Source organism: Stegodyphus dumicola, chromosome 3 (genome assembly GCF_044657685.1).
Source record: "Stegodyphus dumicola isolate Sdum_Otavi_A_Nest chromosome 3, ASM4465768v1".
Taxonomy (NCBI): Eukaryota; Metazoa; Arthropoda; class Arachnida; order Araneae; family Eresidae; genus Stegodyphus; species Stegodyphus dumicola.
Window position 1 is genome coordinate 246,058,007 of NC_140770.1, and position 13,027 is coordinate 246,071,033.

Below are 13,027 nucleotides of genomic sequence, written 5' to 3' on the forward strand. Positions count from 1 at the left end.
GCAAAACATTTATACAGTCAAAAGTCGTTAATCCGGACTCGTCGGGACTTCGGCGATTCCGGATTATCGATTTTTCCGGATTATAGATCATCAGTTTAAATCTGGTAAGATGGCACGCAAAAATTATAAAATTAAAAATATGAAACCATAATTTATGAAATAAAGAACAATTATGATCTAAAGGGTATCAAAACTTACAAAAAAAAAAGCTTAATATTTATTTGTTTACTTTATTAAACATTTCTTTCAATGTAAGTTGTTTAAGTTGCTTCGTTTTATGTGCTAATACTTTCTCTTTAATTCTATAAACAAACATAATTTCTTGTTCAGTTACAAAGTTCTGCTGTTCAAGTCCTATAATTGCTGTGTCGAGAATACCGACTAATTTGTCAATCGAAATTTTTTCGTTTTCAATAACCTCTGTCACTTTCTTCGCTATTGGAAGCGAATTATAATGACGAGGCATTTGATTTAAATCATATCAAAGACTGAGTACATCGAGAGGAAATACCACATTTAGTAAGCAATTATAAGCCAAATAAAATAAAAACATCTGCCCTTAAGACAAGGATAGTGTTGACAGATCAACTTCCAATTCATTGCGCTCCGTGGCGTTAAAGATAAACAAAAGTTTAGATAAACAAAGGATATGCCTTTATCCATTTTTTGCAGCAATTCCACTTTTTGTTTAATGGACTCCGAAAGATACTTTCGCTTTGTATATCCTTTACATACTATTAGTAAATATATATCGGAAATTCTATTTGAAATAATCGAAAGTTCAAGCTTACTTTTATAAAATTGCTCTAACAGTCTGCAAAAAATAATAAGCCGGATCCAATTCGAAGGTTAAGGAACAACGCAATCTGCAACATTAACTGAAATAGATAATTAGATAATTTTAGCTTAGCTTATCCCGTCCATTATACATTAAAGGCGCATTCGTAAACGTATTTTGCGCACGCGCAAATTCGCAGTAGTAAAGGTCTTACGCGCGACGCATGCGCAGAAAGTTTGTAGCTTTGAGGTCCGAATTAACGACTTTTGACTGTAGTTGTTTATTAAAAAATTATTAAAGATTAATGTTATAAGTTATTAGCCTTATGTGAATACAAAAATATTTTATATTGTAAATTTTTATTTTAATAAATGACTTGATGTTTTTTTACATTATTTCCATGTGATATGATAAAGCTATATAAAAACTATTCACATTTATAAGTCACAAACCATAAGTCACATTTATAGGTATATCAACTTGTACAGCCTCTTTTATCATTGCCTAATTTAAATGTGGACTCTCATGGTAAAACGATTTCTCATTTCTGCTATAGACCGTTACTTAATTTATTGCCACCAATCATTTTATTTTGAAAACAAAAATTGTAAGTGCATTATTTTCAAATTTGTAATTAAATGACCAACTATGATTAGCTTTCAAAGATTTGTTTATTTTTCCTTTACAACTCTAAAATTCATGTTCTTTGATATGAAATTTTAATGCTTGTTTAGTTTGAGCAAAATATGAGAAACTACACTGATAGTGTTTCTCCAAGAAATAAATAGAGATTGGATCTTAAAGAACTGAATAACAAATTTTACTGATAGGTGAAAAAATGACCTGAAAATTAAACATGGAGAATTCGAGCAATTTGGTAACAGACAGAATTATAAAATAGGATGACAAAAAGGTGATTGGAGTTATATCTAATGGCAGAATTTATTATTACTGTTGGCAAAAGAAATATCTTTTGAAAACTTTACCAATTATTAGGAGACAAAATCTCTTTGTTATTTAGATGTTACATTTTCTAGGTCTTATAAGCATAATATCTTATTGGAATTATTTAAAATTTTACCTGATATTGGAAGCATCAACTTACAAATAATTTTTTAAATCTTTTTTATTGATTTTGACTTTAAAAAAATTGTGACTAGTGATCTACAAATTTTCATTTTTATTCCAATATTTAAAGGATATTCAAAGTTTGTGTAACTGTTAAATATTACTGCTTGCTGAATAAGTTAGTAACATAAAGTTAACTAATTTGCATGAAATCTAGAAAACTATTTGTTATAATAATAATGTAATCAGAAAACTTTATTCAAGTTTTACTTCATACAAGTTGAGAATCTTTATGATTGTTCTACTAACCTAACTTCATTCTTACCTATTATTTTGTTGCTTAATTTTAGTATATAATATTTAATACAAAAAAAAATTTAAAAGAGTATTTTTATTCACTTCATTTGTTATTACAGAATCTAAACTCCAGTGGGATATATTAGTATACCTTTGCTTTTGTGTAGTATTTTATAGCTTCATTTTTTCATATAATGTTAGATATAAAAATTTTTTAAATATATTTTATTAACTCTCATTTTTAGGAGGAAGGAAATAAACTTCTTTGGGATGAGGAAGGGCGAAATGAAAATAAATTGTCAGGAGATTCCCTAAATTTTACTGATATCAGTTTATTGCTTCAACAGAAAATTACTCAAGATTCTGTACAAGATGTGCCAAATGATATTTTACATAAGGCATTGCAGCAGGTTGATCCTGTTATGGCCAATACCCTTCATCCTGGGGATCGAAGGAAGGTCATTAGGTAACTGCAGCTGTTAAATCTTGATTTACTATGTGATCTTGACAATACTAATTCAGATTAAAAAATTTTATGGCAAAGTATTTTGTTTATTTTTTATCATGATCATTTTTTCTTGAAATATGTATTTTTATATATTATCAGATTCTTTGGCATCGGTTAGACCATTTGTACTTTATGATGAGATTGTATGGAGCATTTCTAACCTAGTGGAATAAATTTTAAGTAGTGACAGAGCACTCTGAAACGAACACTTATGCATGGTTTCACATTAAATGATTAGTGCCAAAGGATACTTTCCATTTATTTAATGCTTGCAATATGCAATCAATAATCTGCATATATAGAACGACAGCATTCTTACCAGCTATGGTTCTTAGTGAATGTAAAATGCATATTTCATTTATAACTACTTCTACCTATAACTTTTTCCTAGATTATTTAAAGGGGGATATATTTCTTTTAACAAGTTCTGCCTGAAATGATGGAGCATCTGCAAGTAGCCATCCACTGTGAAATTTGATTCTAGGATGAAGTGTCATCCACATGGTTACTTGAATACCAGTCACATTTTTAGTCTGATGAACTGTCTGAAGGCCTTCACACTAATCAGATTATGTTTCTTCTGTACTTTATTTTACAGGATTATCTTAAATGCTTCCATTGATCTGCACAAGTTTTTCAAGTATTATATGTGGTTATCACAAGTATTATACATGACTTCTGAGCAGCAGCACTTTCATAAACCCCAGGTACCATCTGTCAGATAGTCCTATCATAGCTACTGTTGCTGAGTAGAGATATAATTCATTTACAATATTTGCTAAGGTTGTGTTGATGATTTAATTTGGTAATGCACTTCAAATTTTATGTTCTCAGTATATTAGTTTCTTAGACTTAACTAGGTGACTGGCTCAGGCTTGTATTTCCATCAAATTTACACTTCATGATAATATTACTCATAGTTGAGTTGGCTATGTTCATTTACATAAAAGTAAATTGAATTGATAAGCTCAGTTGTCATTCCCTTTTTTAGCAGATCATCATTGTTGATTTATCGAAATTGGCAAGCACTTCTACAGGGTAAATGCATTTATTCTTTCTATATTTTCATCCACATCTTATCATTAATTTTGATGGGAAAGCATTGCTGGCTTTTCAGTGCATAGTCTCAAGTATATTTAGGCCTATTAACTAACACAATGCAATATATGAAATAATTAACAGATAATTTTGCTGAAAGTAAATTCTCCTGTGACTGAGTGGATGAAACTGTTAATAGGCAATTAATTATGTTAGTCACAAGTGGCTATAACTATCAATAGATTTTATTAAAGTTAAACAGGTACTCTTCTGTTAGCAGGACTGAATTCAGAAATGTGTGTATATATGTGTGTATACACATGTATGTACACCTATACATGCATACTTGAATACATTCATCCATACATATATATTTCAGAAACTGGTCTTGAGAACAGAAGAGTATTGGTAAACTTATCAGCAGTTAAGTGGCAAAAATTGTAACACTGATTTTTCCTTTTTACATTCATAGCATGTTTTGTTTTATATTCATAGCATGTTGACAGTAATGCTGCATGTTTGTTTTTGTTTCTTTTTCAACAAAAAACTTGGAAGTCATTTTTTCTTAAAAAGACCTCCTTAGAAAATAACCCTTCCTAGAGAAATAGTCTGAAATATTTTGCTGTGATTAATTTAGTCATTCAATAAAGATACCGAAAATTTGTAAATCCATCATTCAGTAAAGGGCTAGCTTCTTTATTTAAAAATTATTTGAACTTCTGACCATATATTAAAAATGTCCATAGCTTCTTTTAGTGAAACTTTATCTATTTCAAATGTTCTCTGAAAAAATTGCATTAACAATTTAATTATGATTTATGTATATGCAATTTACAACTTCTCTTCAGAAATTTAAACTAAACTCCCTATTAATCCCCGCAGAGGCAAATGAAATGTGAAGAATTTCAACATTTTCATTTGCTTCAAAAGTTTTCATTGCTTTGATATATATTTCTATTTTAATCATTATCTGTATCTTTGATTGTTATATATTTATTTTAAAATCTTTTGTAGTTTCTTCTTAGCATCTTTTTTTTATTTTAAACATGCAACTACTACAGTCTGCATCACCAATGATTCACATTTTTGAGGAAAAAAAAAAAAAAAAAAGATATATTGTTGCAATGATCTCTTATTAAAATTATCAAACTTTCAGTAATAAAAAAGTTCATAGAACTGACAGAAATTCCATATTATCATTTAGAAAATCAGAAAGAAGATAAAGATTTGTTAATTGGAAATTGTACTTGGCAATTGCTAAGAAAGTTAAAATACAGTAAAAAGAAAAGAATGTTTTTCATTTGTTTGACAATATTATGAAACTGCATGTAATTATGTAATCAGAAATTTCCCACTAAGTAAAATAACATTCTGAAATTCCTAATTTAAAAGAAGGTGATGACTCATCTTTTAATAGTGATCTATATTTTGTGAATAAATTCTCATCTCTTCTTGCAATTAGAGAGGAAGAAAATATAGTGTAGAATAAATTCCAAAAACAACTTACAGTATATCAATGTGAGATATTTTAAGCTTGTTAAGCTTGAAGGTGTTGGTACCAATGTTTTGATTGGTGTCTTAAGAAAGATATGTATAATGGATGGAATTCCTAAATAATAAAGTTAAAATAAATAAGTTAGGATTAATTAAGTTCTGAAAACTCTGTGTCTTAATTTCTGAAAACTATTTTCATACCTTACAGCAATGCAGAATGTGAGTAATTCTTTGCATTGTCAAAAGAAAGAGACTCTATTCTGCTCATCTATGATGACGCAAACTCTTGAGAATATCTTGATTCTCAAATATAAAAAGAATGATATGCATCATGAAACTAATTTTTATTTCCTTTTAACGAAGTGAATCAACTACTGTGTATATGTTAAAATAAATATTATTTTATTGTTTTCTTGATGAGGCTTTCTTTTCCTGATTATGTTTCTGATATGTTCTGATATATGCAAATTATTTTCTTAATTCTTAATTTTTTCCAAAAATTTTGTAATTTTTAATCTCAAGTGGTTGGCAAATGAGATAAATAATATTGATCTGAAATGAAAAAGGAAAAAGAGGGAGAGCAACCATTGAGATGTTCTGCATGATAAATATTTTTCAAATTTAAATATATATTGTTAAAATCTTGCCCTTTAAAAGAATTTTATCAGACAACAAAAATTTATTTTTCAAAGGAAAGATTTTTTGTCCTTCATAATTTATTTCTATTAAGCATTTTTGAAGTACTTCATTTTATATTGCAAGAGTAGATAGTAATGAAAGTTCATGTCAAAAAGCATATTTTAATGAATGAAATTCATTACATTTTGTCTATGCTTGAACTATGAGCATGGTTTCAAAACAAGACCTAAATCTGACTTCTGTTTTAAATACGTATGTTCAAGATTAGTAAATAATCAGCATAACAATTATAGCATATTAATTTAAAACTTTAAGGACTGGAAAAAATTTGATGACATATTTATGGATTAATTCAACCACTCAGAATTTTTAAAAAAATTGTATGCATATAGTTCATATGTTAAGGTTGTTAAGCACTAACAAAAGAAACAAAAAACACTATAAGTAAATTTTCAACTGAATTTAAGGCACTACTTTTAACTGAAGCAGAATTTTTAATCTGCGGAATGGAAAGTATGAAGGACATGGCTGATACATGTAATGTTCTCAAAAACTATCTTGATATTTAGACTAGAAGAGAAACACGCTAATGTGACAAACAAAATCGTAAAAACAACCTTGTATTTAGCGTAATACTTATGCTAAATACAAGGTTGTTTTTACGATTTTGATTATCTTGATATTTGTTTAAGAAACGTTTTATATTGCTTTATATATATATTTTTTTTCATAGTTAGTTATATTTGGCTGTATTATTATTTTGTATTGTGTAATATTTTACAGGGTTTGTACGGTCCTTAAGAGTCCTTAAAAGTCCTTAAGTTTTTTTGAATCGATTTTCGGTCCTTAAAAGTCCTTAATTTCGACCAAAATCGGCAAAAGGTCCTTAATTTTAATCATCGAAAATAGCTGTCTGTTTTTTACGACTGCCATTTTGAGTGTGAATTAACATTTTGGAGGAATATTTTTGGTGATTCAATTGACAGATATGGTTATCTTTCGAATGGGTTATAATTCGTTCCTATTACTAATATAAATCGTGGGATTTTCGAGTTTTATAGTAAAAGAAGTGCAGCATAAGTATTTTGAAATGATTTCATTTTTTCTAACGAAGGGCTCTTAAACAACTTTTGGCTTTTCGGGATGTGAATTCTTTTATTAAACGGCTGTGAATTCGGCGACTTATCAGCATTTTGGCAATTTTAAGATCAGTTTCTGTAGAAAATTTTTAATTTCGAGATCTGGGAATTTTTCGACATTTTTTTAAAACATTGTAACATGGTTAATTTTCATTAAAATAGTGGTAAAATATTCAAATTATGTTTAAAAAATAACATTAAAATAAAACGTTTTTAATTTTCGCTGTCATATTATAAAGTTCCATTTTGGCCACTTATTATACAATATTTTGAATCTGCAAAATAAGCAAGGTATACGAAACAATTAACGAAACAGTTTTAGCAAAAGCAAAATAGCTATGTAAATAATTTAAAATGCCTTTTTAAATTTTTTCATGGTAAGAGTTTTTCCAATGTAATTATCTCAGAGTATTCAGAATATTCAGTTTTCTCTATAAAATTAATTTTACACCTTTTCCCCCTGATATTTTTTCTCAAAATATTTCTGGCTTTTTACTGTTACAGAATTTTTCTTTAGGATTTTAGACATTGCAACTTAGAAAGTTTAGAAGGATTTGAAGGCAAAATTTATAGACCCAAGATTCTAGAAAATTACAGAAAATTCTCTCCATGTTATTAACACATAACGAATGTATTTTTCAGAAAGTTTACGATGTATTTCTTACTTTTTGGAGAAGGTCTGGAAGAACAAAGAAAACATAATATTTGAATGTTTTACTTCTGATACTATAATCTTTTTCTTAACACGTTTATCTTTCCTTTATTTTCTCTAATTTTCACTAGGCACAGACATGGAAAATATCAAAAATGCTTTTATTCTTATCAGAAGGACAGGCATTATAGAAAGATTTTTTTTCTTAGTAAAGAAATTGAAAACTGACAATTTAAATGATTCATATTATATGTCTGAATGCATCATACACAGGACTGGTGCTAGGCATTTTCCCACCTGATGCAATCTCTGTGGATCCTAAATTCTGCTTCCAATGCCTGCTCTAAATTCTAAAAGTTTTGCCATTTCTAGATTTTGTTACTTGGTGTGTCACTAAATTTTAAAATTTCTGCCACACCGTCTCTGTAACCAGCCCTTACCATATATATTTCATATTGCTTCTGAATGTTCATATTACTAAAGATATAAAATCAGCAGCTTTTTCTATGCTTTCTAAATTTAGTGTTTTTAGAATAATAGAAATCTTTAATTTAAATTCTAAAATGAAAAGGAAACGTGCTGAAGAAAGATTCTTCAAAGATATGTACTGCTATTAGTATGTACAGTTATTATTATGTAAATTACCCAGTTGTTTATAATTTCAGCCTTTACTATAATTTCCCATTTCTGTTTTCACCAGAATGCAATTTGCTTAGATAGTTTTTTAAACTGAGGTGTAGGGAGTGTAAGACAGAGTGTGTTTTTATTCTCCACATACATGCTGCATTAGTTCCTGTCCAAAATGAGACATGAAAAAATCAACATAAAGCTAACTATTAATTTAGAAGTAAAACAACAATCTTATAAATCTAACTGTTAGTTAAACGTAAATAAAATGTCACTTATCTTCTTTCTAATATGTCCAACTATTATAAGTGTAAAATATTTAATGCTACTTGATAAATTTCATAAAGTTTTATTCTATAACTTATTAATAATTATGTTAATTAAGTTATGTTTAATAGTAATGCATCCTACTTTTATGTTTAGGACTGTATTACAAAAGTGAAGTTCAGGCACAGAAAGTATTTTTAATTGAATTTGTTCAGTTCTCATTTGCTCATAGGTCCTTAATTTTTTCATTAATGTACCTTAAAAGTCCTTTAAAGTACTTAATTTCCATGTGCAGAAAAGCTTACAAACCCTGTTTTATCATGAAACTATCATTTTATAATTTTTTTAGGAGTCTTCAAGTATATCAACAGCATGGCCGGACCCATAGTGAAATATTAGCTAATCAACGCTCCCAAGATGGAGGCTCAACGTTGGGAGGACCATTACGTTTTAAAAATTCTGTTATGTTATGGTTACAGTGTGAAAAGAAAGGTATACATAAACCCTATGCCACAAAAATCATGCTTAGAAACCTTCTGTAGTTAATATAAAATTTTAATTATTGTGTTGTGTAATTATAAATTATAGATACTGTTAAATATACAAATAAAATATAGCATACAATTTTATTAGCAATATTACGTTAGATGTATCATAGTTAGCTGATGTTAAAAATTAGTAACACAGAATTCAGAAATGGAAGCATTGTAAGATATTTTAATGTTACTATGATACCATCTCATTTCATACTAATTATCGTATTTTACGGCATATAAGACGCACTTTTTTCCCTAAATTTGTTCTTCAAAAGTTACCTGCGTCTTATACGTGAAGGACACAGGTTAACTTTCAATACTGAATGCTATTTTGAGCCCGGATAAAGGTCTAGACACACATAACTTTTTCTACATCTGCCATAATTATTTTGCACATTCGTGAAATATCTGTCTCCAAAGCTCGAAGCTGATGTCGAAGTTCGAACAGGTTCGACGGTCATATTACGTCTATGGAGCCTTTCCTTCTTTACATAGACTTTTCTTTGACTCAACCGACACACGTGTCGGTTTCGGTGCTACTCTGTATAAACGTGTCGGTATCGGTGCTTAAAACTATTTGTTTAAAAAAATACCCTGGAAAATATGACTACAGAAAACAAGAGATAAAGCTATACAATTCAGTATTAAGTAGGAGTGTTAAACTACGCCAAAGTGCATGGAAACAGAACAGCAGCAAGGCATTTTGATCCACAACCTACCGAAAAAATGATACGTATTTGGCGACTGCAGGAAGATCAACTGAAGACTGCTAAAAAACAAAAACATAACCTTCGATGCTCAGCTCCATCTTGGCCTGAACTTGAAAATGCCGTAAAAATGTGGGTGATAGATAAAAGAAAATCTGGGATAAGTGTTTCAACCAAAATGATAATCAATGAAGATAAAGGATTTGCAGAAAAATATGGGAATCAACACTTTTCAGGGTCTGAGGGCTGGTGCTACAGGTTCATGAAAAGGCAAGGCTTATCAATGCGTACAAAAACAACTATTGCAGAGAAAATGCCAGCAGATTATGAAGAAAAAATACTAGCATTTCATAGGTTTGTTATAAATCCACGCAAGGAAACTTCTTTTGAGCTTGGTCAAATAGGAAATATGGATGAAATTCCACTCACATGTGATGTTCCATCCAACAAGACTGTGAGTATTAAAGGGTCTAAATCAATAACCATAAAAACCACAGGTCATGAGAAAAAAAAAAAAAAACTGATATACGGTAGTTCTAACATGTTGTGCTAATGGCACAAAACTACCGCCCTTTTTCATATTCAAAAGAAAAACTTCCAACGGGTTCATCCGAAAGGCTGGATGGACGAAGCTGGAATGAAACTGTGGTTGCAAAATGTATGGGCGAGGTGACCTGGTGAACTCTTAATAAAACCCTGTCTTTCGGTTTTGGATCAGTTTAGTGCCCATAGAACTGAAACCATAAAGAATAAAGTGAGATAATTTAAAAACCCAGATAACTGTCATTCCTGGTGGACTGACTAGCCAATTGCAGCCTTTAGATGTATTGGTGAATAAGCCATTTAAAGAAAAATGCGAGAGCAATGGAACAAGCGGATAGGAGAGCCACATCATGCCCTCGCACCCTCAGGTAGAATGAAGTGGCCCTCTATTTCACAAGTGTGTGAATGAGTGAAAAGATCTTGGGTGGATGTAAAGGCTGAAGTAATTGTTAAGTCCTTTAAGAAATGCGGAATCAGTAATGCTCTTGACGGAACAGAAGACGATGCGTTATTCGAAAAAGGTGATACTAGCGATAACGGAAACAGTAGTAATGACGATATTCTCGTTTTCGATGATGATGCTAGTGAAAAGGTTTTTTATGGTTTTGAAAGTGATTAAAGTCTAATTTCATGATAGGCAATGTTTTCCTTGAATCTGTGTTTTTTGTTGTTTCTGCTTTATTTTGTATTATGTTTGATTGCTTGCCGTTCATTCATTTATTCATTATTGAAATTTACATATCGTGTTCAAAATAGCTTGCCATTTCTTAATTTTCCTTAATAAAAATATGTTTGGTAATTGCATTCAATGATTGTTTATTTGGATTTTACGAAACGTGGGAACTAAAAGAAACCATATTTTAAGTTATTGTGGTACCGCACTATCATGCGGACTATTGAAACTTTTTTTTCCTTGTGTGTGGCCTTCTAAATAAGGGTGTGTCTTACATACCGTCAAATACGGTATATTTGCAAAAGCAAGTTTAAATTTGAGTTTTATTTATAAATTAAATAGCAGAATACAAAAGTATTTAATTTAAAATTTTATATTCAGGTAGCCATATTTATTACAATAAAAGAGTATACTTCTACAGAGGCTGTTCACGCATTTTTTAGACAATTTTGCTTTGATGTAATAAAAATGTTGGGCCTGGAATTTTTTTTTTAGCTGCAGACATATTTTTGAAAGTATAAGTTATGATCTTCTACTTTGCAGTATTGTTTTCATGCAAAATGTCGCTTTTAAAGAAGTAATGGATGGAAGGCTATGTTTATGTTCTTTCCAAAGAAAATTATTCATATCTAGTTATTGAAAAATATTGTGAAAGCCATGGTTTTTTTATATCTAAAGTTACAATAGGTAGTGTTGTTAACAATAAAGGAAAAAACGTTAAAATTTTGCTTTGATTGGAAAAATTGTTCCAAATATGTATCCAAGGGGAAAAAATGGAATGTTTTGACCGTAGCAAAAGTTAGATCTTTGATGTTAAAAGAAAATCCTCCAAGTCAAAGGACAGTTGCAAAATCATTAAAATGCTCAGGGGCAACTATAAACAAAGTGATTAATGTTGATTTAAATCTTTAAGAAGGGTGACAAAACATAATGTGCGTTATCTTTTTCCATGACATATCGCAGAATGTGTTGCAGAATTCTTTATGAGAAATACTTATCCGGACCAAAAAAATGGAAAAATGTTATCATAATAGATAAATCTTGGATGTATTTAAATCATTGCAATAAAAAAAAGATACATTTATTATCATCAAAGCGGAGGAAAAAATCTTAAAACATGGTTTAAGTAATCTAAAAGTTTTTCTAAGGGGTTTATGATTGTTTCTGGTTTTTCATATCACAGAGAATTAAAATTAAAGTGGGTGGAGGAAAATGTTGACATCTATGCCGTATATTATCAAAAACATATTTTATACCCAATTTTCGAATATGAAATACAGTCAAAAGTAGTTAATCTGGACTCGTCGGGACTTCGGCGATTCCGGATTATAGATCATCAATTTAAATCTGGTAAGATGGCATGCAGAAATTATAAAATTAAAAATATGAAATCGTAATTTATGAAATAAAGAGCAATTATGATTTAAAGGGTATCGAAATTTACAAAAAAAAAGCTTAATATTTATTTGTTTACTTTATAACATTTCTTTCAACGTAAGTTGTTTAAGTTGCTTAGTTTTATGTGACAATACTTTCTCTTTAATTCTATAAACAGACATAATTTCTTCTTCAGTTACAAAGTTCCGCTGTTCAAGTCCTATAATTGCTGTGTCGAGAATACCGACTAATTTGTCAATCAAAATATTTTCGTTTTCAATAACCGCTTCACTAGCGGGAGCGAATTATAATGAAAGGAATTTGATTTAAATCATATCAAAAACGGAGTACATTGAGATGAAATACTACATTTAGTAAGGAATTATAAGCCAAATAAAATAAAAATATCTCCCTGAAGATAAGGATAGTGCTGACAGATCAACTTCCAGTTCATTCCCCACCCCAATGGATGTGTTAAGACAGCAGATGTTTTTGCAGCAATTCCACTTTTTGTTTAATGGACTTCGAAACATACTTTCACTTTGTAGATCCTTTACATATTAGTAAATATATATCGGAAATTCTATTTGACATAATCAAAAGTTCAAGCTCACTTTTATAAAATTGCTCTACAGTCTGCAAAAGATAATAAGCCGGATCCAATTCGAAGATTAAGGAAAAACG

The 13,027-nt window shown here is 29.7% G+C and overlaps 2 protein-coding genes across 2 annotated transcripts in view; one reads left to right on the plus strand and one right to left on the minus strand.

Moving 5' to 3' along the window:
• The window catches only part of LOC118203981 (tRNA dimethylallyltransferase), a 70,231-nt gene that overhangs the window by 24,654 nt on the left and 32,550 nt on the right, over window positions 1-13,027 (plus strand). The window contains exons 4-5 of the mRNA XM_085814010.1: window positions 2,389-2,609; window positions 8,857-8,999. Of these exons, the coding sequence (XP_085670136.1) occupies window positions 2,389-2,609; window positions 8,857-8,999 (364 nt within the window). The remainder of the gene's footprint in view (window positions 1-2,388; window positions 2,610-8,856; window positions 9,000-13,027) is intronic.
• The window catches only part of LOC118203982 (glucosaminyl-phosphatidylinositol-acyltransferase PIGW-like), an 88,098-nt gene that overhangs the window by 278 nt on the left and 74,793 nt on the right, over window positions 1-13,027 (minus strand). The window lies entirely within an intron of this gene.